Source organism: Silurus aristotelis (genome assembly GCF_946808225.1).
Source record: "Silurus aristotelis genome assembly, chromosome: 11".
NCBI classification, from domain to species: Eukaryota; Metazoa; Chordata; class Actinopteri; order Siluriformes; family Siluridae; genus Silurus; species Silurus aristotelis.
The window spans coordinates 18369271-18394898 of NC_139584.1; the positions used below are offsets into that span (position 1 = coordinate 18369271).

Below are 25628 nucleotides of genomic sequence, written 5' to 3' on the forward strand. Positions count from 1 at the left end.
TAAATTAGATCTCCGTCTGACCCCGCAGAGCTTGACAGGGCCACTGAATACCTAGAATCAACGTTCCGTTACACTTTACATGATGTAGCGAGGTCGAGCAAAACAAGTAAAAGAGACAAAACCCATACAAAAACGTCACACAAAAAAACTAAACAAAAATGTAAAACATTTGTGTTTAGTTTTTTGTGTGACGCTTAGATTATTATTATAAATAGCTGTGACTCCGCCTCCTCTGCCATTTAGACGGGGCCGGTGTATGTAACTATACCCAGGAGGATTCACTTCATTTAATGCTACATATTCATTTGGTTTAAAACACGTTTCTGTCAAACACATTATATTAAACTCCTGGTCGGTAATAATTTCATTTATAGTCAGCGCTTTGGACGTGAGAGATCTAATATTAAAAAAAAATTTACATAACCAATCTGTGTGTGATGAATCTATATATTATGAGTTTTACTTTTTGTATTGAATTACTACAAAAATCTTTTTATGGATATTCTAATTCATTTAAATGCACCTGTATACACACACACACACACACACACACACACACACACACACACACACATATATTATATATATATATATATATATATATATATATATATATATATATATATATATATATATATATATATATATATATATATATATGGGGAACACTTTGAAAACATCGTATTTCTATAGGGGGGAAAAAATAATCATGGCAGCTAGCTATATTTGTATGGACAGCGTAATGTGGTAATGTGTAAGGGACAAACGTATATCACAACATTTGATGGAAATTAAAGTTTTCAACCTACAGAAGGCTTAATTCAAACAGACCCAAAAAATCTACGTGAATAAATAATACAGCAAGCTAGTGCACTGCAGCAACTCAAAATGGTACTCAGTAGTTTGTATAGCCTCCACGTGACTGGATACATGCTCCTAATGAGACAGCGGATGGTATCCTATGGCATCTGATCCCAGATCTGGACCAGGGCATCGGTGAGCTCCTGGAGAGGTGTAACCTGTGGGTGAGCATGGGGGCCAGTCAATGGTAACAATTCCTTCATCTTCCAGGATGAACTGCCTGCATACTCTCGCCACACGAGGCTGGGCATTGTCATGCACCAAGAAGAACCCAGGATCCACTGCACCAGCATAGGGTGAGACAATGGGTAAATGGATTTCATCCCAATACCTAATGGCAGTCATGGTGCCATTGTCTAGCCTGTGGAGGTCTGTGCATCCCTACATGGATATGCCTCCCCACATTATTACTGACCCACTAACCAAACCAGTCATGCTGAACGATGTTTCAGGCCACAAAGTTCTCCACAGTTCCCCCAGACCCTATGTGCTCAGGGTTAACCTGTTCTCATCTGTGAAAAGCACAGAGTGCCAATGGTGGACCTGCGAATTCTGGTGCTGTTTGGCAAATTCCAATCAAGCTCTACAGTGCCAGACATTAAGCACAAAGCCGTTGGGTAATCAGGTGACCCTCATGAAGTCGGTTTCTGATTGTCTGTGACCAAACATTCACACCAGTATCCAGCTGGAGGTCATTTCGTGGGATTCTGGAAGTGCTCATCCTTCCTGTTCCTCCTTGCAAAAAGGAGCAGATGAGTTAAGAACCTTCTACGGCCCTGTCCAGCTTTCCTGGAGTATCTACCTGTCTCCTGGAATCTTCTTCATGCTTTTGAGACTGCTGGGAGACAAAAAAAACCTGCAGGCAATGGCACATATTGATGTGCAATCTTGAAGTAGTTGGACTGGCTGTGCAACCACTGAAGGGTCTAGGTATCACCTAGACTGTTACCAGTAGTATCACGGATCCTAGCCAAATGCAAAACTGAAGAATTATATATATATATATATATATATATATATATATATATATATATATATATATATATATATATATATATATATATATATATATATATATATATATATATATATATATATATATATATATATATATATATAAATAAATAAATAAATAAATAACAGCACTATAAACTTCATTGTGGCACTGTAAGCACATCAAGTCATGTCAAGTCAAGAAGCTTTTGTCATTCAACCATGTATAGCTGATGCAGTACACAGTGAAATGAGACAACCTTCCTCCTGAACCCAGGTGCTACATAAAACAACATAAAACAACAGTATACAACAGTCACAGAACAGAAGAACACAGGGCCAGGAACTAAGATCCTCGCCACATAAAGTGCATGTGTGCAACTGGTGCAAACAGTGCAAAAGACATCACAGGACAGTGCAGGACAATACAAAATACACAAAATATAAAAATTAAAACAACAATAGCTCCGCCAGTAAAACCTGTCGTAACCGAATAAGGTGCACAGTAGCAGAAAAATGTAAATAGAGAAATGTAAACAATTGTGCAATTCTACAAAAGCAGCAATCAAAAATAAAGTGATCAGTGACCAAAGGATTTGGACAGAATATTGTGCAAAGAGAGCAAGTCCCGGAAGATCAGCAACAAACGGCATGTAAACATTATTGCGACAATGAAAGGTGTAAATGGTGTTGAAACCTGGGTGTGCGAAGTGTATGTGTGTTGAGTCCGGTTGTACAGATTAGTCACACAGTTGTGTGTAAGTGTGTGTGTGTGAGTATGTGTGTGTGTGTGAGAGAGAGTTCAGTTCAGATGTTTGTTGAGGAGCCTGATGGCTTGCGGGAAAAAACTGTTGCACAGTCTTGTTGTGACGGCCCGAATGCTTCGGAACCGTTTCCCTGATGGTAGGAGGGTGAAGTGTGTGTGTAACGGGTGTGTGTGGTCATCTACAATGCTGTTTGCTTTGCGGATGCAGTGTGTGGTGTAAATGTCCATGATAGAGGGGAGAAAGACTCCGATGATCTTCTCAGCTGTCCTCACTATCCTCTGTAGGGTCTTGCGATCCGAGACGGTGCAGTTCCCAAACCAGGCAGTGATGCAGCCGCTCAAGATGCTGGGAGCTGGGTCTTTATGTGCCTCATGACGAGCCTCTCGAAGCACTTCATCATGATGGGTGTGAGTGCAACGGGACGATAGTCATTGAGGCAGGAGACAGAAGACTTTTTCGGCACAGGAATGATGGTCGTCGTCTCGAGGCACGTGGGAACAGTGGCGCTGCTCAGGGAGATGTTAAAGATGTCAGTGAATACATCTGCTAGTTGTTCTGCACATTCCCTGAGCACTCTGCCAGGAATGTTGTCAGGTCCGGCAGACTTCCGTGGGTTAACTCTGCATAGAGTTTTCCTCACTTCAGCTGTGGTTAGACAGAGCACCTGGTCACTGGGAGGAGGGATGGTCTTCCTTCGCCACCACGTTGTTCTGCACCTCGATCCGGGCGTAGAAGTCATCATGCAGAAGTCATCATGCCCATCCCCCGATACAGAACCAAACCGACATGTTTTTATCAATTGTGTAATATATGATGATCCTAAGACATTTACAGAGACGGCACGGGAAGAAGTGTAGGAGAGTGGAGGTTCGGGTTCGTACTGTGACTAGTAAAGGGAGAGAGGTAACTGATATGATGGAGAGGAGAAAGGTAGACATGTGTTCAAGAGACCAAGTGAAAAGGGAGTAAGAGCAGGAACATTGGAGGAGTTTAAACTGTTCTATCATGGTGTGGATGGAAAGAGAAATGGTGTGTGTGTGTGTGTGTGTGTGGGGGGGGGGGGTTGAAGGAAGAGTGTAGTGGAGGTGAAGAGAGTTTCTGATAGGGTGATGATAAATGTCATCAGTACTTATGCTCCACAAGTGGGTTGTGAGATGGAGGAGAAGGAAAAATCCTGGAGTGATTTAGATGATGTGGTGGAAGGTGTACCTAGGAATGAAAGATTGGTGATTGGGGTAGACTTTAATGGGCATGTAGGTGAAGGGAACAGAGTTGATGGTAGGTATGGCTTTAAGGAGAGGAATGTGGAAGGGCAGATGGTGGTAGATTTTGCTAAAAGGATGGAAATGGCAGTGGTGACACTTATTTTAAGAAGAAGGAGGATCATAGGGTGAGGTATAAGAGCGGAGGAAGGTGCAAAACAGGTGGACTATGTTCTATGTAGGAGATTGAAGACTGTTAGGTTTTGGCAGGGGACAGTGTAGCTAGACAGCATCGCATGGTGGTCTGCAAGATGGCTTTGGAGGTGAAGAAGAGAAGGAGAGTGAGGACTGAAAGAAGAATAAGATGATAAGGAAAAGGATTTGTACCGATTGGCCAGAAAGAGGAACTGAGCTGGAAATGATGTGCTGCAAGATAGAGCAATAAGGGATGGAGATGGAAATGTTTTGACTAGTGAGGAGAGTGTGTTGAGAAGATGAAGGGAGTATTTTGAGCAGCTGATGAATGGGGAAAATGAGAGAGAGAGAGAGAGAGAGAGAGAGAGAGAGAGAGAGAGAGAGAGAGAGAGAGAGAGAGAGAGAGAGAGAGAGAAGGTTGAATGGTGTGGATATAGTGAAGCAGGAAGTGGATAGGATTAGTAAGGAGGAAGTGAGAGCATGTTTAGGAGAGATGCAGTGGAGTTTCGAACTATTTTTTAACAGGATTTTGGAAGGTAAGAAGATGCCTGAGGAATGGAGAAGGAGTGTGCTGGTACTGATCTTTAAGAATAAGGGAGATGTGCAGGCCGGCAGGAACTACAGGGGAATAAAGTTGATCAGTCACACCATAAAGTTATGGGAAAGAGTACTGGAAGCCAGGCTGAGAGAAGAGGTGACCATCTGTGAGCAGCAGTGTGGTTTCATGCCAAGCAAGAGCACTTCGGATACGATATTAGCTTTGAGGATGTTGGATCCGCCTAAAAACAAGTTGAAAATGGCACCTACACTGGCGATTAAAATTAGAAAACAATTTATAAACAATTGAACATTTCTGAAATAATGTCATCTTCACTGCTCAACGGTTGAAGGAGTTTTTGTCCTGTCTATACCATGCTACCAGAACACCTTTTCCACAAAATAACTAAGGCATTTAAAAAAAAAAAAAAAAACATTATTTTGCAGAAAACACACTGATCAAAATTAGAGAACACTTTCAGATACCTCCCAGTTATTGGTGTTAATCTGGTACCTGGTGCTAATTTCCTTGATTATCTGTAAACCCCTATTTAACTGGCAGCCTAACTTCCAGTTTCACTGACTCTGCAAGATGGTGGGCCGTTCTAAAGTGACTGAAAGCCTCCGGCAGCAGGTTGTCCAGATGAAGGCCAAAGGGATGACCCTATCAGCCATAGCAAGACAAGTTGGTCGTTCCAAATCTGTGATTTCAAGAATATTGAATCTTTACAACATCACAAACTCATTCAAGTCCGCCAAGAAGGCTGGGCGTCTTCTTATTAGCAGAAAGAATCAAATGGATAGACTAAGCTTTGCTGAGGAACATGTTGTGTGGACAGAGGAGAACTGGTCCAAAGTTCACTTTAGTGATGAAAGCAAGTTTAATTTATTTGGGTCCAATAGGAAACATTATGTTCGGCGACAAACTGGAGAAAGACTGAACCCAAAGAGTGTAAAGAAGTCAGTGAAAAGTGGAAGAGGAAGTGTCATGGTTTGGGGCATGTTTTCTGCAGCAGTGGTTGGGCCTCTTATACAGCTACATGACAGAGTGAATGCAAATGTTTATCTGAACCTTCTTCAACAACGTATGGTTCCTTCCCTGCATTCATCACCCAATCAGCCCGCATTGTTCATGCAGGACAACGCTCCATGTCACACAGCAAACCAAACTGGTAAAGCAGGTCCTTGAAACTGAAAACATTGAAATAATAACATGGCCTGCCCAGAGTCCTGACCTCAACCCAATAGAGAACCTCTGGAAAATCCTTGGTGACAAAGTTATGGCCAAGAAACCCACTACAGTCACCGAACTGTGGAGGAGACTGGAAGAAGAGTGGACCAAAATCACACCAGAGCAGTGTGAGAGACTAGTGCTGTCCTGTTGCCGCAGATGTGCTGAAGTCATTCAGAGCAGAGGCCTGTACACTTCCTACTAATTGCTGACTGTTGTAACCTTCAGAACATTTTGTTGTAATCTTTTTCCATGCTACAGTTATTGTTGTTCTCTAATTTTGATCAGTGTGTTTTCTGCAAAATAATGTTTTTTTTTTGGAAATGCCTTAGTTATTTTGTGGAAAAGGTGTTCTGGAAGCATGGTATAGACAGGACAAAAACTCTTGAGCAGTGAAGATGACATTATTTCAGAATTGTTCAATTGTTTATAAATTGTTCTCTAATTTTGATCGCCAGTGTATAATCATCATCATCATCTTTCAGCTTCTCCCATTAGGGGTCACCACAGTGGATCATCCTTCTCCATACCCCCCCCCCCCCCCCCCCTGTCCTCTACATCTGCCTCTTTCAACCCAACTACCTGCATGTCTTCTCTCACCACATCCATAAACCTCTTTAGTCTTCCTCTTTTCCTCCTTCCTGGGGGCTCTATCCTCAGCATTCTTCTACTGATATACCCCATGTCCCTCCTCTGCACATGTCCAAACCATCTCAATCTCGCATCCCTCACTTTGTCTCCAAAACATCCTATGTGTGCTGTCCCTCTAATAAACTCGATTCTAATCCTGTCCATCGTCGTCACTCCCAACGAACATCTCAACATCTTCAGCTCTGCTACCTCCAGCTCCACCTCCTGTCGTTTACTCAACGCCACTGTCTCTAAACCATAAATCATCTCAGGTTTTACCACAGTCCTATAAACTTTCCCTTTCACTCTCACAGATACTCTTCTATCACAAATCACTTCTGCTATCACTCTTCTTCACCCACTCCACCCTGCCTGCACTCTTTTCTTCACTTCTCTAACACACTTTCCATTACTTTACTCTGCACTGTAGACTCGCGTCTGAACTCCTTCACCTCTTCTCCCTGTAACTGCACCACTCCAATGCCCTCCCTCTCATTTATACTCATGTACTCTGTCTTACTCCTACTGACTTTCATTCCCCTTCTCTCCAGCGCATAACTCCACCTCTCCAGGCTCTTCTCCACCTGCGCCCTACTCTCACCACAAATAACTATCATCCGCAAACATCATAGACTCCTGTCTGACCTCGTCCGCCAACCTGTCCATCACCACTACAAACAGCAAAGGGCTCAGAGCCGATCTTGATGCAGGCCAACCTCCACTTTGAATCAGTCTGTCGTTCCTACTGCACACTTCACTGCTGTCACACTGTCCTCATACATGTCCTGCACCACCCTTACATACTTCTCTGACACACTTGACTTCCTCATTCAATACCACAACTCCTCTCTTCACCCTGTCGTAAGCTTTCTCTAAATCCATAAACATACAATGCAGCTCCTTCTGTCCTTCTCTATACTTCTCCATCAACATTCTTAAAGCAAATAATGCGTCTGTGGTGCTCTTCCTCAGCATAAAACCATACTTTTGCTCACAGATGGTCACCTCTTCTCTCAGCCTGGCTTCCACTACTCTTTCCCATAACTTCATGGTGTGATGACTGATTAACTTTATTTCCCTGTAGTTACTGCAGGTCTGCACATCTCCCTTATGCTTAAAGATTGGTACCAGCACACTTCTTCTCCATTCCTCAGGCACTCTTCATCGTCCTAATCGCTGCTTTCACTTCCTCCTTACTAATCCTATCCACTTCCTGCTTTACTATCTCCACACCATCCAACCTTCTCTCTTTAATTTTCCTCATTCATCAGCTGCTCAAAATAATCCCTCCATCTTCTCAACACCCTCGCCTCACTAGTCAACACCTTTCCATCTCCATCCGTTATTGCTCTTTCTTGCAGCACATCTTTCCAAGCTCTCTCTTTCTGCCTGGCTAATCGCTACAAATCCCTTTCTCCTTCCTCAGCGTCCAACTTCTCATACAGCTCCTCATATGCCTTTTCCTTGGCTTTCACCACATACCTCTTTACCTGCTGCTGCGTCTCCTTGTACTCCTGCCTAATTTTTACATCACTCTGTCGATCCCAATTTCTCCAACCTCTTTCTCCTTATGCTCTCCTGTACTTCCTTATTCCACCACCACGTCTCTTTGTCTTCCTTTCTATTTCCAGATGTTACACCAAGTATTTTCTATCTGTCTCCCTCATCACTCCTGCAGTAGTTTCCCAATTGTCCAGCACCTCTTCACCACCACTGAGCCTCTGTCTGACCACTTTCCTGAACCTCACACTACAGTCTTCCGCCCTCAGTTTCCACCATCTTATTCTTCTTTCAGTCCTCACTCTCCTTCTCTTCTTCTTCACCTCCAAAACCATCCTACAGACCACCATCCGATGCTGTCTAGCTACACTAGCTACTGTAGTATCTTAAATGTATAGTATCTTAAATGTGTAATATCAAAAGGCCTAAATTCATGTTATTCTGCAATGGTGACATTCCTGGAGAGGCCAAAAGTTAATTACTGAACCGCCGGGACAGATGGTTCTCTTTAAGCAAAAGTGTATGAGAAGGCTTTAATGTTATCTCAAGACTACAGGGAGACTGGCGCCGTGTTCTTAAAACAAATATAGAATGTGGTCCAGGATGTATATCCTTTTGGGAGGCGACCTCTGACCCGTTCACCATATACGAGGAGGTACAGGAAAACAGGATGTGCTTTATGTTTTATGATCTGGGAATGTAACCCCTGGAAACATCTGGACATTTCAGTCAGGGCAAAGGCAGGCTTCTCTTTAGGTTCAACATTATTGTACAGTAAGCTCATATGCATCTCATTTACATTAAGAGGTGGACCCGGGAAACGGGCAAGCATTTAATGTGTGTGTAAGCATGGATCTAAAGTCAGACTTTGAATCAGAGCGTGCTGACTCCAAGCTTGACCGGAAGGCCTGTAAAGATGCTATATTTCTGTTTTGAATAAAATCATTATTTACACAAAATACGGTGTCTAAGAAGAGTCCTTCCAGCCGACAACTACACCTCACCAAGACGACGAATATACAACATTTCCTGGCGTCACGAATCCTGGGCGTGTTGCGGCCTTCTCAGCCTCGCGGGTCTGCTCCGACGACTGCTCCCTGATCTGTCCGGCCGGCTGAAACGGTGAGCGTTTGGGGTTCCGTTTATCTGCTGTTGGGTCACACCGTTAAAGGCCTGTGTGGGGGTTGTTGAGTGTTGTGTTGTGCTTGTCGGTTCGGGTGGCTCTCCGTTCTAAATTTTTTTTTTTGCACTGCTGGGCAGCGCAAAAGGGGGGATTTGACTGTAATGATGTTTTAAGGAAAATTAAACGTTGAATTACAATAGAAAAGAAGTGAAGTAAAAAGTTTAAGAGATAAAAGGAACAGGAATAAAGAGAGAAGTGAAGAAAATAAGAGTTGAAGCTGAAGTAAAAAAGCATAAAGGTGATTGCTTTTGAGAAACAGTTGAATATGGTAAAAAAGTTAAGGAAATAAAGGAAAACAGGAATATAAAGGTTGAAATAAAAAGGGAAAAGTAAGAAGAAGGTTTAAAGAAGAAGCCGCAAGATTTGGACAAAAACCCTCAGGGAGGTGACATTTAAGTCAGGCCACAAAACCTGGGCATTCACTAGGTGGATTTCAGGTCAGTTCTGGGAACTGGATGATGCAGAATTAAAATTCAATTAAAGTTCCCACTCTGACTAATTAGCTGACGAGCTAGGTGATGATGCAACTGTCATTTGAATTTCTGCATATCAATCAGGTAGCAAAAATTTAATAAAGGAAGGAAATAAAGAGAAAATAGAATAAAGGTGCGGCAAAATAGCATGCTATAAGTTTGTATGACTGAGTCGACTATAGTGTATGTGGAATTTGTGTGTGTGTGTTGAGGAAAACGTGTGTGCGCTTTGAGGGAAAAAAAATATATATAATAATAATAATAATAATAATAATAATAATAATAATAATAATAAACAAATAAATAAAGGGGAACTAAGTGTGTGTTTGTGCTTGCGCGTGTGCGCTCAGCTGCGAGTGAAGTCCCTCTTTCTCCCTGTGGGCGAAACCCCCCCCTCTCCCTCTGCTTTTTTTGTCTCTCTGCGTGTGAGGGTCTGCGCGCCGTTGCGGGCGGGACCCCCTCTCTCTCTCACTCTCTCTCACTCTCTGGAAAATTTGTGTGTGTGTAGCAGGGATATGTTGTTACACCAGATTATACTTTTTTTGTTATTTTTTTTATTATATTATTTGTTTTTATTACCATCTGTTTGAGTATTTTATTTTGAAAACGTTACGGGCTTTTATTAACTATAGTATGTACGCCAGCTCACGTCATACGTAGTGAGCGGTTTAACAGGCAGCGCAATTAGAAGTTCGTCCTCTTTCCTGCAATGGCACTAGAGGAGAGAGGTACGATTTCATGAGCCCTGTTTTACTGGTGTTAAACAGTGTTATAAGTGTTTGTCATGTTTAAATGTGAGGAAATAGTCTGTGATGTTATGTTTGACCATTAGTTCAAGTTATTAATGTGGTAAATGTAGTTTATTTGAGTATTGTGTGAGATTGCAATGAGGAGTGTGCGTTGCACGTGTGAGAGATGTATTAGCAGCTAAGCGGCTAACATCTCAAATAAGTACTGCTTACGTGTATTTTCGGGGCACACTAACGATAAATCCTAGTGTATTGATATCTATTATACTCTGCATTTATTGTGAGTTCTGTTGGTAATTATCTGTTGTACTTAATATATATTTTGTGGTTAACAGGCAGACTAAATGAGCATTGCGGATAACAGTGCCTGTCTGGTTATATGTTTTGCTACACAGGTATTTATAAGACAATAATACTGTTGTGTTTCTACATAATAATTATAATGCTGTTGCATATTTCTTTATGATAATTATAAGGTTGTGAATTATTTTTATATAATGTGTTTTGTAAAGTGTGAGTGGTTGTGTTACTCTGCGCTCTTTCCTGCAATGGCACTAGAGGAGAGAGGCAGACTAAATGAGCATTGCGGATAACAGTGCCTGTATGGTTATATGTTTTGCTACACAGGTTTTGCTACACAGGAGAGAGGCACAGAGAATAAATCTCCCCGTAAAACCAGCTTTTGTGTGGAAGATCCTTATTTATTTACCATCAAAAATTAACACAACGCAGAGGAACAGCCGCTACAAAACTGGTGCCGTGACCCGTCGACTGGTTGATCGTTGTTGACCGCCGGGTTTGTTGATGTGGAGTGTGACTGCTAATGGGATGCTGAAGATATTAAACGTTAAAGGTGCAGTTAGATAAATTATAGACTGTTGGACTGGTGAGTGGTGACCGAGCTAGATCGAGTTAGCAGCGGACCGGATCGTCGAGGAGAGTCACCATCTAACTGTTTTAACAGTACTGTGTGTTAAAGGTACCTCACTTCATAAGTTGATTTTTTTTTTTGGAGGACTAGGAAAAATAAAAAGAATAAAGTGGACTGCGTCTTATATAGGGTTAAAGGACAATTTATTTTTTAATTTTTTTATTTTATTTTATTCCATTGTGAGTCAAAAGGTTTCTTTAAATATTAAGTTTTGTTAATATTTTTGTGTTTTGAGAGTATTCTGATGCCTGAGCAGAATGGCTGACAAACGAAGTGATTCGGGGTGGGACAATGCATTTACAGCGGGTAGAGGGCGGGGCAGTCTTGTAAATACGCCTAACAAAACAAGGCCATTTGAAGATCCTGAGTACTGTAGTACAGGATGGGGTAGGACAGTCAATGTTTCTGCCAGTGAGAGAGCTGAAATGTGTGGTAGTCCAGTCCAGGCTGCAGCCAGTAACTATGAGTTCTGCCCTAATGAGTCAGAAATGTCTGGACAAATGAGTAACCTCATAAATCAAATTGGTATTGAGATTGGGCAATCAATTAGAAAAAGTCTGATGACTGAATTTTCTAATCATACATCTGCTAGGGTGTTTCAGGAGGGTGTCAGTTCGCAGGGGACTGACCCATCAAATACTACGGTCATTGATGCGTCAAAAATGAACTTGATCCTGAGAGCTGAGGTGTCCGCACCACCACACTTTAGAGGAGATAGTTCAGACAAATACTCAGTCATGGAATGGGAAGACATAATGGGGGTGTATTTGAACAAACTTGATATGACAGATTCTGAACTTGTTGATGAGATAATGAACAGAGTTATGGGGCGGGCCAGAGATGTAATGAGAGTATGGCTGCGTAATGGTTCAACAACTGCTACTGTTGACTCGGTATTTTCTGTTTTGAAGCAGCACTTCGGGGACCAGAGCAGTTCTGGTATTCCATTGGCTGACTTCTACTCTGTGAGACCACATCCCAAAGAGAATGCTTGGGACTTTTGGATAAGACTTGACTTAAGGCGGCAGATGTAGCTGAGCAAAGTTTAAAATGGGAAGGCAGAACTCTGGATAACAGAAGCAAAGAGGTAGCGGTTATGTTCATTCGTAACTGCCCTGACAAAGAGTTAGCTTTTGTTTTCAAGAGTAAGCCTGTACAGTCGTGGAACGCATCTGAGGTGCAAGAGCAGCTTGATGAGTTGTTGAGAGAACGGAAGTTGACAAATCACACTGTCAAACAATTCACCACGGTTGTCTCAGAGCCAGACGTTGATGTCTCTGTCTCGTGTTCTAAGTCTGAACAGGGTGTGGGCGTAACTGGTGGGAACGCATTGGATAAAGTTCTGTCTTTGCTTGAAAAAACGTTGTTGTGCAATACTCAGTCTGCGCGGGGCCCCTGGCCTAAATGAACGGGCAATAAGATTCGAGAATGCAGAGTGTGTCAGAGCAGTGACCACAGCACGACTGCTCATTGTAAAATGTATAATTTGTGTTTCAAGTGTTTTGCAGCTGGACACGCGAGCGACAACTGCGAAGGTCAAAGAGTAACATCCAGGGTGGGTTCCGGTCAGCATGACAATGTCATGCCTCAGGGAAACTAGATAGCTCCCTTCGGACAGAGGGCGAGGTGGGGCTGTGTAGTAATTCCTCTGAGAATGATTTTGAGTCTGTTCATTCCTTTTTCTGTGAGAGTATTGACAAATCAAAAACCGTCATTTTTCAGAACAGTATGCAGGTTGATCAAAGTAACAAATTATTTTATGCAAGTGTGTTATTACAGGACAAGGTTGAGATTCAGGGGATGTTGGACAGTGGCTCCATGGCGACCACTCTGAGTGCAGAAGTACTTCCTCAACTTAGGGATGCTGGGGAGCTGGAGGAGAATATCCTGTGCCCTTCTGATATTGTATTGGTGGGTTGTGGTGGTAAACAGACTACTCCGGATGGAGTGTGCAATCTGAAGCTTGAAGTGTACGGGGTCAGTTTCATTGTCCCAGTTCTGATTGTGAGGGGTCAAACAGACCCAATCATACTTGGCACAAATGTCTTGAAACCTCTAATAAGTCAGATGAAGCATACAGACCAATTTTGGAAGGTGGTAAAGAGACCAGATTCGACTGTGCATTCTGAAAATGGCCAATTTTTGTGCATGCTTTCATGTATAGAGAGATGGAGGGGTGATTCGATTCCGGACAGGGTGGGTACTCTGAGACTGAGGTCAGCTGTAACACTCCAGCCAAGAAGCGAACACCTTGTTTGGGGTCGTTTGCCTCCAGGGTCAGTACTGTCAGTAGGGAGCACAGTAGTCATAGAACCGAGTACTTCACAGTGCGTGCATCGAAATGTGCTGGTTGGGAGGGTTGTTTCACCTTTGTGGGGCGATCGTTGGCTGCCAGTAAAGATGATTAACCCGACCAACAATGAAATTGTGTTGAGGAAAAATGCGAAGGTGGCTGATGTGTATCCTTGCGTCGCCTTAGAGGACCTTGATCAAACCACTGACAGAGTGATTAGCCAAAATGCAGGTGTAGTACATTCGGACAGGTCATGTGGCAGTCTAACGGTGGGTGGCTCTAGATCTGGAGCAAGTTTGATAGGTGACAGCAGGTTGGATGTCCTGGGGCTAAGCGACCTGAATGTCAATGATTGTGAAGTGTCTCCGTTTTGGAAGAACAAACTGGTAGATCTCATTGAGAACTATGAGTGTGTGTTTTCCGGGCACAGTTTGGACTGTGGCGAAGCAAAAGGTTTTGGTCATCGTATCAGAGTTACCGATGACAGGCCATTTCGTCTTCCATACCGGCGTCTTTCTCCTACTCATTATTTGAAGTTGAAAGAGACTTTAGATGAAATGGAGAACAAGGAGATCATTAGGAAGTCGAGCAGTGAGTATGCGTCACCATTGGTCTTAGTGTGGAAAAAAAATGGTGACTTAAGGATATGCACTGATTTCCGGTGGTTGAACGCACGCACGGTGAGGGATGCTTATCCCCTTTCTCACCAAGCGGATGTTCTTGCAGCGCTAGGTGGGAACGCATACTTTAGTACTATGGATCTGACTTCTGGCTACTATAACATCCCGTTACATGAAGATGACAAGAGGTTCACGGCGTTCTGTTCACCAATGGGGCTTCATGAATACAATCGTTTACCTCAGGGCCTCTGCAACAGCCCAGCAACATTTATGAGAATGATGTTGACTGTGTTTGGTGACCAGAACTTCCTGAGCATTCTTTGTTATTTAGATGATTTAGTTTTTGGAAAGACAGAACAGGAGAGCTTAGACAGGCTTGATATGGTGTTTCGCCGACTAAAAGAACACAATTTGAAATTGTCTCCTTCAAAATGTAGGTTTTTGAGGAAGTCTGTGAAATTCTTGGGTCATATTGTGTCTGAAGAGGGGGTGGCCAGTGATCCATCAAAAATTGAGGCAATTGTGAAAATATCTGAGCAGGACTTGATGGAGAGTGATTGTGTTACACCATCAGCAAGCAAGATCAGGTCCTTTTTAGGCATGGTGGTGCACTACCAGCATTTCATAGAAAATTGTTCTATGTTGGCTAAACCTTTGTTTCAGCTGTTGACAGGACAGAAAAGACCTAGAGTAGGGAGAGGCGTGAAACGACTGAAGAAAAGTCGTACACTTTCTCGAACAGATTGGACTGATGACTGCAGGACAGCCCTGGAGAGTTTAAAGTTTGCCTTGGTGAGTCAGGTTCTGCTTGCGCACCCAGATTTTTCTAAACCGTTTCTGCTGTCTGTGGATGCCTCCACTAGTGGGCTTGGGGCTGTTTTGTCACAGGTTTAGGAGGGATGTGCCGTGGCAAGGCCTATTGCCTTCGCGTCCAAGTCTTTAAATCATGCACAGTCGAAGTACCCTGCACACAGACCTGAGTTTTTGTCGATGAAGTGGGCTATTTGTGATAAATTCAGTCACTGGCTGCGGGGACACAGATTTACTGTGTGGACCGATAACCCACTCAAGTACATTCTCACAAAGCCCAAGCTGGATGCATGTGAACAACGGTGGGTAGCGAAACTGGCGCCTTATGATTTTGACATTCAGTACATCCCCGGACCGAGAAATATAGTGGCAGATGCATTAAGCAGGGAACCCTTTGCAAACTTGAGAATTTTGCACAGGTTGACGAGGATACCTTACGACATTTTGCTGCATGAGGCTGAGTCTGTTGCCGTCGAGCAGGTGCAGGGCATGTTCCATCTTTCTTGTAGTCGTGCTGATGGTGAAACGAAAGATGGGCTATCAGAGCCTATAAATGTAAGAGAAAAAGTTTATGTAGGGACCACTCACTTTACAGGGAAAATCTCACATCAACAGTTGTCAGCTGTTCTTCGCTCTCACAGTGACTGGGAGCATGGTGCGGCTGTTAGAAGCATGTCTTATGTGCAGCATTTAGAGAGTCTGGCAGACGTGGAGCAACGTGAGCTCCGTAGCCTCACTCATGATGAATTGCTGGAAAAACAAAGTCAGGATCCCGTGATTGACAGAGTGAAATTCTTCGTTGAAAGAGGGAGACATCCTTCTCGCAGAGAAAAAGTGTTTGAGTCTAAAAGAACTGTGAAGATTCTACGTCAATGGGGTAAACTTACCTTAAAGTTGGGTGTTTTATACAGGGTTTCTAAGAACCCAGTGTCTAAGACAAAAACTTACCAGTTTGTGGTGCCCACAGCTCTTCGGGGTACTGTTCTAAAGGGGGTGCACGATAACGCTGGTCATCAGGGTCAGCATCGCACACTGTGGTTGGCTAGGCAGCGGTTCTTCTGGGAGTCTATGGAGGAAGACATTAAAACGTACATCAATGAGTGTAAGAGGTGTATTTTGAGTAAGAGGCCCGAGCCAGAGGCAAGAGCCCCACTCGTGTCAATACACACAAGTGCCCCCCTTGAAATGGTTTGTATTGACTTTTGGTCAGCGGAGGATTCTAACAACAAGACAGTTGATGTGTTGGTGGTCACTGACCATTTCACTAAGCTTGCTTGTGCTTGTGTGCCCAAATCAGACTGCGGAAGCTGTTGCACGTGTCTTGTGGAACAAATTTTTCTGTATCTATGGGTTTCCACAGCGGATACACTCTGACAGGGGTGCAAACTTTGAGAGCTCGCTTATGGTAGAGTTGTTGAGATTGTCAGGTGTGAGAAAATCACACACAACCCCATATCATCCCATGGGTAACGGACAAACAGAGAGATTTAACCGCACCCTGGGTGATATGATTCGTTCGCTGCCTTCAAAATCTAAAGTCAAATAGCCTCAAATGTTGAACACACTTACTTTCGCGTACAATTGTACAAGACACGAGACCACTGGGTTTCCACCATTTTTCTTGATGTTCGGCCGAACACCAAGATTGCCAGTGGATATTATGTTCGAAACTGTCATGTTGAACAATGAGACTGTTGATGTTAACAGGTATGTGCAGTCTCTTGAGAGAGATTTGAGGGAAGCTATGATGATTGCTCAAGAGCATGCTAAAAGACAGCAAGCCAAACAAGCTGAGTACTATGATCGAAAGGGTAAAGGTCATTCCCTTGAGTTGGGTGATAGAGTACTCCTAGCGAATAAGGGTGAACGGGGGAAAAAGAAGTTAGCAGACCGATGGGAAAAGTTTGTGTATGTTGTTGTGGGGAAAAGGGGTGTGCTGAACACTTACCAGATAAGGAATCCTGGGACAGGTCGTACCAAGACAGGCATCAATAGATTACGATGTACTGTTAACTTTCTGCCAGTGCCGGCTTGGAAAGAAGGTAGTGATTATGTTGATGTGTATCGTGTGATGGAGATGATCAAACTCAGAGTGATGATCGAACCTCTCGCTGGGTTGCAGATCTTAATGTTGCCACAGATGAGACACAAATAGAGTCTGTGGAGTGCCCTATTGCTGATCAGAGTGAGGCTATTGGAGATAGTCGTGAATTGTGAGTATGAAATAACTGAAACTCCTGTGTGTAAGGCGAATTCGGACAATTCGCCCCACTCATATTTATCTGTACCTCCATTGGTGTCTGATAATTCTTCTGTTTTGCCGGTTCTAAATGATGGTCGTACTTCTGAGGTTGATGAGTGTATGTCAACTGTTACAGAAATTCCTATAACAGTGTCAATTGTGCAAGATCAGAGGAATGGGAGTGTCTCTGGTCTACGAGATGGCTTTAGGTCAAGATTTGGGAGATTGCTTAAGCCAGTTAACAGACTTATACAAACAATGTCTACTCAGCGAGTGTATGCAATTAATGATGTTTGTACTGTTTAACTAAGGAAAGAGAGGCTTGTTGAAGTGCTAAAAAAAATATATATATATTTTTTTCTTTTTCGTTTCAATTAATTTTTCCTTATTTTTCAAGTGTACTGAGTATATTTACAGTAGCTGACACTTTCTTGATGTCATGTGTTGAACTATGTACAAGGCATGGTTTTCTATGGGTAATTTGGGGATTAGCTACCCCTGGGTTTCCTTAATCTCGAAAGAGATATTTAAGAACTGAACGAATCTAATGTGATTTGAGACAAAAGTGACATCCATCATTAATGGTGAAAGACTTTGTATCTAATGCAACCCAGCCATTAGGGGGGCACAAGCCAGTGCACTCTTAGTGCCGGTCCCAAGCCCGGGTAAATGGGGAGGGTTGCGTTAGGAAGGGCATCCAGCGTAAAACATGTGCCAAATCAAATATGTGGATCACAAATGAGAATTTCATACCGGATCGGTCGAGGCCCGGGTTAACAACGACCGCCACAGGTATCGTTAGCCGACAGGGTACCGGTGGAAATTGGGCTACTGTTGGCCGAAGGAGGAGAAGGAGAGGAGGAAGACGTCTACAGAGACGGCGGGAAAAGGAGCAGTGTAGGAGAGTAGAGGTTCGGGTTGGTACTTTAAATGTTGGTACTATGACGGGTAAAGGGAGAGAGGTAGCTGATATGATGGAGAGGAGAAAGGTAGATATGCTGTGTGTTCAGGAGACCAAGTGGAAAGGGAGTAAGGCCAGGAACATTGGAGGTGGGTTTAAACTGTTTTATCATGGTGTGGATGGAAAGAGAAATGGTGTAGGGGTGATTCTGAAGGAAGAGTACAGTAAGAGTGTAGTGGAGGTGAAGAGAGTTTCTGATAGGGTGATGATCGTGAAGGTGGAGGTTGAAGGGATGATGATAAATGTCATCAGTGCCTATGCTCCACAAGTTGGCTGTGAGATGGAGGAGAAGGAAAGATTCTGGAGTGAATTAGATGAAGTGGTAGATGGTGTACCTAGGAAAAAACGATTGGTGATTGGGGCAGACTTTAATGGGCATGTAGGTGAAGGGAACAGAGGTGATGAGGAGGTGATGGGTAGGTATGGTTTCAAGGAGAGGAATGTGGAAGGGCAGATGGTGGTAGATTTTGCTAAAAGGATGGAAATGGCAGTGGTGAACACGTATTTTAAGAAGAAGGAGGATCATAGGGTGACGTATAAGAGTGGAGGAAGGTGCACACAGGTGGATTATGTTCTGTGTAGGAGATGCAACCTGAAGGAGATTGGAGACTGTAAGGTGTTGGCGGGGGACAGTGTAGCTAGACAGCATCGGATGGTGGTCTGTAGGATGGTTTTGGAGGCGAAGAAGAAGAGGAGGAAAGTAAGGATTGAAAGAAGAATAAGATGGTGGAAACTGAAGGAGGAAGAGTGTAGTGTGAGGTTCAGGGAAGAGGTCAGACAGGGGCTTGGTGGTGGTGAAGAGGTGCTGGATGATTGGGCAACTACTGCAGGAGCGATGAGGGAGGCAGCTAGAAAAGTACTTGGTGTGACATCTGGAAATAGAAAGCAAGACAAGGAGACGTGGTGGTGGAATGAGGAAGTGCAGGAGAGCATTAGGGGAAAGAGGTTGGCAAAACAGAAGTGGGATCGACAGAGTGATGAGAAAAGTAGGCAGGAGTACAAGGAGATGCGGCAGCAGGTAAAAAGGGATGTGGCGAAAGCCAAGGAAAAGGCATATGAGGAGCTGTATAAGAGGTTGGACATTAAGGAAGGAGAAAAGGATTTGTACCGATTGGCCAAGCAGAGGGACCGAGCTGGGAAGGATGTACTGCAAGTTAGAGCAATAAAGGATGGAGAGGGAAATGTGTTGACTAATGAGGAGAGTGTGTTGAGAAGATGGAGGGAGTATTTTGAGCAGCTGATGAATGAGGAAAATCAGAGAGAGAGAAGGTTGGAGGATGTGGAGTTGGTGAAGCAGGATGTAGATAGGATTAGTAAGGAGGAAGTGAGAGCAGCGATTAAGAGGATGAAGAATGGAAAGTCGGTTGGACCAGATGACATACCAGTAGAAGCGTGGAGATGTTTAGGAGAGATGGCAGTGGAGTTTTTAACCAGATTGTTTAACAGGATTCTGGAAGGGGAGAGGATGCCTGAGGAATGGAGAAGGAGTGTGCTGGTACCGATCTTTAAACATAAGGGAGATGTGCAGACCTGCAGTAACTACAGGGGAATTAAGTTGATCAGTCACACCATGAAGTTATGGGAAAGAGTAGTGGAAGCCAGGCTGAGAGAAGAGGTGACCATCTGTGAGCAACAGTATGGTTTTATGCCGAGGAAGAGCACCAGAGATGCCTTATTTGCTTTGAGGATGTTGATGGAGAAGTATAGAGAAGGACAGAAGGAGCTGCATTGTGTATTTGTGGATTTAGAGAAAGCGTACGACAGGGTGCCGAGAGAGGAGTTGTGGTATTGTATGAGGAAGTCAGGTGTGTCAGAAGTATGTGAGGGTGGTGCAGGACATGTATGAGGACAGTGTGACGGCAGTGAAGTGTGCAGTAGGTACGACAGACTGGTTCAGGGTGAAGGTTGGACTGCATCAAGGATCGGCCCTGAGCCCTTTCCTGTTTGCAGTGGTGATGGACAGGTTGACGGACGAGGTCAGACAGGAGTCTCCCTGGACTATGATGTTTGCAGATGATATTGTGATTTGTGGTGAGAGTAGAGAGCAGGTTGAGAAGAGCCTGGAGAGGTGGAGATATGCGCTTGAGAGAAGGGGAATGAAAGTCAGTAGGAGTAAGACAGAGTACATGTGTGTGAATGAGAGGGAGGGCAGTGGAGTGATGCGGTTGCAGGGAGAAGGTGGAGGAGTTCAGGTACCTGGGGTCAACAGTGCAAAGTAATGGAGAGTGTGTTAGGGAAGTGAAGAAAAGAGTGCAGGCAGGGTGGAGTGGGTGGAGAAGAGTGACAGGAGTGATTTGTGATAGTAGGGTATCTGCAAGAATGAAAGGGAAAGTTTAAAGGACTGTGGTGAGACCTGCGATGTTGTATGGTTTAGAGACAGTGGCATTGAGTAAAAGACAGGAGGTGGAGCTGGAGGTAGCAGAGCTGAAGATGTTAAGGTTTTCGTTGGGAGTGACGAGGATGGACAAGATTAGAAATGAGTTTATTAGAGGGACAGCACATGTAGGATGTTTTGGTGACAAGGTGAGGGGGGCGAGATTGAGATGGTTTGGACATGTGCAGAGAAGGGACACGAATTATATTGGTAGAAAAATGCTGAAGATGGAGCCACCAGGTAGGAGGAAAAGAGGAAGGCCAAGGAGGAGGTTCATGGATGTGGTGAGGGAAGACATGCAGGTAGTTGGTGTGAAAGAGGCAGATGTAGAGGACAGGGTGGTATGGAGACGGATGATCCGCTGTGGCGACCCCTAATGGGAGCAGCCGAAAGAAAAAGAAGAAGACTTTGTATCTAATGCATAATCTGGTGTAAAACAGTGGGGGTGGATGTAGCAGGGATATGTTGTTACACCAGATTATACTTTTTTTTTGTTATTTTTTTTATTATATTATTTGTTTTTATTACCATCTGTTTGAGTATTTTATTTTGAAAACGTTACGGGCTTTTATTAACTATAGTATGTACGCCAGCTCACGTCATACGTAGTGAGCGGTTTAACTGGCAGCGCAATTAGAAGTTCGTCCTCTTTCCTGCAATGGCACTAGAGGAGAGAGGTACGATTTCATGAGCCCTGTTTTACTGGTGTTAAACAGTGTTATAAGTGTTTGTCATGTTTAAATGTGAGGAAATAGTCTGTGATGTTATGTTTGACCATTAGTTCAAGTTATTAATGTGGTAAATGTAGTTTATTTGAGTATTGTGTGAGATTGCAATGAGGAGTGTGCGTTGCACGTGTGAGAGATGTATTAGCAGCTAAGCGGCTAACATCTCAAATAAGTACTGCTTACGTGTATTTTCGGGGCACACTAACGATAAATCCTAGTGTATTGATATCTATTATACTCTGCATTTATTGTGAGTTCTGTTGGTAATTATCTGTTGTACTTAATATATATTTTGTGGTTAACAGGCAGACTAAATGAGCATTGCGGATAACAGTGCCTGTCTGGTTATATGTTTTGCTACACAGGTATTCATAAGACAATAATACTGTTGTGTTTCTACATAATAATTATAATGCTGTTGCATATTTCTTTATGATAATTATAAGGTTGTGAATTATTTTTATATAATGTGTTTTGTAAAGTGTGAGTGGTTGTGTTACTCTGCGCTCTTTCCTGCAATGGCACTAGAGGAGAGAGGCAGACTAAATGAGCATTGCGGATAACAGTGCCTGTCTGGTTATATGTTTTGCTACACAGGTTTTGCTACACAGGAGAGAGGCACAGAGAATAAATCTCCCCGTAAAACCAGCTTTTGTGTGGAAGATCCTTATTTATTTACCATCAAAAATTAACACAACGCAGAGGAACAGCCGCTACATGTGCGTGACTGATTGCAGTATGTGCTGAGATGTGTGATATAAATATATATATATATATATATATATATAATATATATATATATATATATATATATATATATATATATAATATATATATAATATATATATATATATATATATAAATATATATATATATATATATATATATATATATATATATATATATATATATATATATATATATATATATATATGAATAAATACATAGGAGAGTTAAGGTGGAAAACAAGGGTTAGTTTCTAGTAACTATAAGGATAATATTTGTCTTCTATTAAGAATAAAACAATGAGCCTCTTTACATGAGAGGACTGAATCTGTTAAAACTTATGAGCATCCTTCGGAAAACTTTTTTTCTGTTAAATAAAAGAAAAGATGAGCCTTTTTGAGAAAATGTTTTGTGTATGGCCAAATAACTTTATGAGCCTTTTTAACAGGACCTAAATACTAAGTCAAAGCCCCTTAATACTGAATGAACAAAGATATCCCTACAGTGAGACAAAACACTCCCCTGCCCTGAATGAATAATATAATTCCCAAAAAAGGAAATTTTAAGTAGAGAAATTAATGAGGGTGTGTGTGTGTGCGTGTATGAGCAACTATAAAGTGATTATTGTATATGTATATGTATTGTTTGAGTAATACTGATTGATAAAAAGTTGGGGTGATTATTAAAGTAAAGCAAATTAAAGTTTAAACAATAATGGTGTTTAGAGGTTAAAAGGAGATAGGAAATCTGTAAAGTATAAAATCTAAAATGCTGATGGATATTGTGTGTGAATTATATTGAATTATATGTGGTGTTAGCTGTAAAAATCTAAGAAAGGATCTAAGGTCCTGTCTGCCTCTTTTGTTGAATCTTTGGTGTGTGCGCGTTGCTGAGACAGTTGCTCAGAACGTCACACGGATTGAGGCCCGTGACCGGAGCAACATGATAAACGCATGGCTTCTGTTTGATTAAGGCCAGTGCTGTTTTATCCAAAATAAATAAATAAATAAAATAAATTTTTTTAAATGCTTGGATGTGTATTTGAACATGTGTGCGTATTCAAATATCTATTTTTGTTACTGTGCGGTTTGATCTCTCAGCTTGAGAAGTATCGCAGTGAATTACATTTTGTGTGTGACCTTTGTGTTATGCAGTTTAAAGGACACTTGGCAACGGACTGACCAGTCATGGTGTTTAACTAGTTAATGAGGTACAATCGTTTGATTTGAACTCAGTTACAAGTTGTTGATGCAAGTTTTACAATTGGTTTATGGGGTTTGCTGAAGTCAGTTTTAAGTAATCTTTAATTTGGTAGTTGGTATCAATTTATGCGTACAAAAATACAGAAAGTTGTAATGTCAAAAATAATTACTCCTGTAGATGTGGTATGCGAACAAGTTTTTGTGTAGAGGTTATAAGTAGGTGGGGACTTCCGGATCGAATATCCTCAGATAATGGTAAAGAATTTGTGGATAAAACAGTCAAAATAATCTTACAAAAGTTGGGAATTAAACAGCGTCTTGGAGCAGTGTACCACCCACAAAGTCAAGGAATGTGTGAAAGAATGAATGGTGTTTTAAAAAAATCGCATTGTTAAGATCTGTCAGCATACGGGTTTAAATTGGGTAGCAGCGCTTCCGTTGGCACTGATGGCGTGTCGATCAAGTGATCTGCGTGATTTGCATATGACACCTCATGAGTTGCTAACGGGAAGACGGATGCCGACTCCTTGTTTGCGTACCAGTGGGAAAGGTCCAAGTCTAGCACTTTTGGAAGACGAAATGCGAACTTATGTAACATATATGGTCGGCTTACATAAAAAGATATCCACATATGTTTTTGACAGGCAGAGTAAAGACGAGGCGCAGCAGAAACTTGATGGGCAAAAGAGCACCACAGTGCAACCCGGAGACAAGGTGTTTGTGAAAGTGTTTAGAAGAAAGTGGTATAACGAACGTCGGGAAGGACCATTTGAAGTGGTCCGCAGTACTGGAACAGCGGTCCAGGTCAAAGGGTCTCCAACGTGGTATCATTTATCACATTGTGTTAAAGCACCAAAAGAGGAGATAACGTGTTCCCAGAGTCAAGATGTTGAAGGTTCAAGAGAATTGGAAAAAGGTATGGGTGAGCATACAGCAGGAGAAGAGATGCATGACAATAACCAGAGTCAAATCCCAGAAGGGGAGGTTGTCCGTGATATGGGCAATGTTGATGATGCTGTGTACGCTTTTGATGATGCCAGAAATGACAGTACAGTTAACGGACAGGAAAGAACATTTGGGGACATTGATTTTCAGCAGGTTCCCGAATCAGCAGAGCCTGTGGCGGTGGAGAGAAATGCGTCACAGGTTAAGAAGGACTGTAACTCAACTGCAGGAGAATCAAGAGAGACAGCTGACAGAAGGAGTCCGAGACCGGCTCGGAGAAGGGTTAGACCAAAACGATACGAGAACTAGAGCCCATGTGGCTATAGTTCCTCAGCAGATCGCTACAACACCCTCTCCTCCGAAGGTTGTCATCAGAGCTAAGTTAGGGAAAGTGGTTGTTCTTCCTTGTCAATGTGGAAGATGGAATGTTGGTAGTACTAATCCTCCTAAGGAATAATCGTGGTGAAGATGTGTTGTTGACAGGACCCGAATTTGAAAGTGTGCCTCGCGATCAAAGAAAGTATTTTTTGTACAATGACGAAGTTGGTGAAGATGCAGACGGATTGTTCACTGGTCTTGCGTAATGCTACATGGGAAGATGCAGGTGAATATGTGTGCACTTATTTAGAACCAGCATTTAAATTTGTGCCAATTCTTTAATAATTGGGAGGATGATTCTGTAACACGTAAAATGACACTTGTGATAAAAGGTTTGGAACCTAGTGGGAATGTCGCGGATATTACAAAGGTTCAAGATCAATCTAATGCAATAACTACTCCGAGAATGAATAATTCTCAAATGGAGCTCGTTACAGTAGTGCTGGGTACAACTAAGAATGTTGATACATCAACCCAGACAACTACTTTGTCACAGATAAAGCTTGTCACTACAGCTCTGGATACAACTACGAGTGTTAATACATCAACCCAGACTACTCCTACTTTATCTACGATTGTAAAATGGTATAATGATACAACAGTGCCAATACCTTTGATGCCTGTGAAGTTTGTAAACATAACACAGGCGCCGGACATAGTGACCTTAGAGTCGACAGAAGTGTTAAATATGACTCAGGAACCCATGTTGAAAACAAAGCCTACAGTAAATGGTAGTGAAGAGACCTTTGAAGCCGGGAAACAGATGTGGGATGAGCATGTTGTAGCCTCAGCTGAGATAACTCAGGAAAATATATCAGATACAATGAGTGACTATTTTAATTCTCAAGTTCGTACTTTGCAAAAGAGAGACAGTGACTGGAAAGCATATGGTTTCGATTCATCGGTGTTACAGATTGCTGACCCCTGGGCAGGTAGAAACTTATGGTTTCAGCAAATAACTCATTCTGTTAGATCAGTTAGAAATTTTAATTGTCCATGTGTGGTGAAAGTTTCATCACCAGGCACATGGCCTTCGATCTTAGAAACGGTGCCAGAACCGCTAACTTCTAAGTGTCAGTATTATGCATTATCGTGGC

The 25628-nt window shown here is 42.5% G+C and overlaps 1 protein-coding gene and 1 long non-coding RNA gene across 2 annotated transcripts in view; one reads left to right on the plus strand and one right to left on the minus strand.

The window, feature by feature from the left end:
* Window positions 1-860: 860 nt before the first annotated feature.
* The window catches only part of LOC310733400, a 33514-nt gene continuing 8746 nt past the window's right edge, over window positions 861-25628 (minus strand). Inside the window, exon 7 of the long non-coding RNA XR_014535709.1 lies at window positions 861-1019. This is a non-coding gene — a long non-coding RNA (uncharacterized lncRNA). The remainder of the gene's footprint in view (window positions 1020-25628) is intronic.
* Window positions 17827-25628, plus strand: part of LOC310733312 (uncharacterized protein) — a 91475-nt gene continuing 83673 nt past the window's right edge. The window contains exon 1 of the mRNA XM_083554494.1: window positions 17827-19818. Within this exon, the coding sequence (XP_083410620.1) occupies window positions 17943-19818 (1876 nt within the window). The 5' untranslated portion in view covers window positions 17827-17942. The remainder of the gene's footprint in view (window positions 19819-25628) is intronic.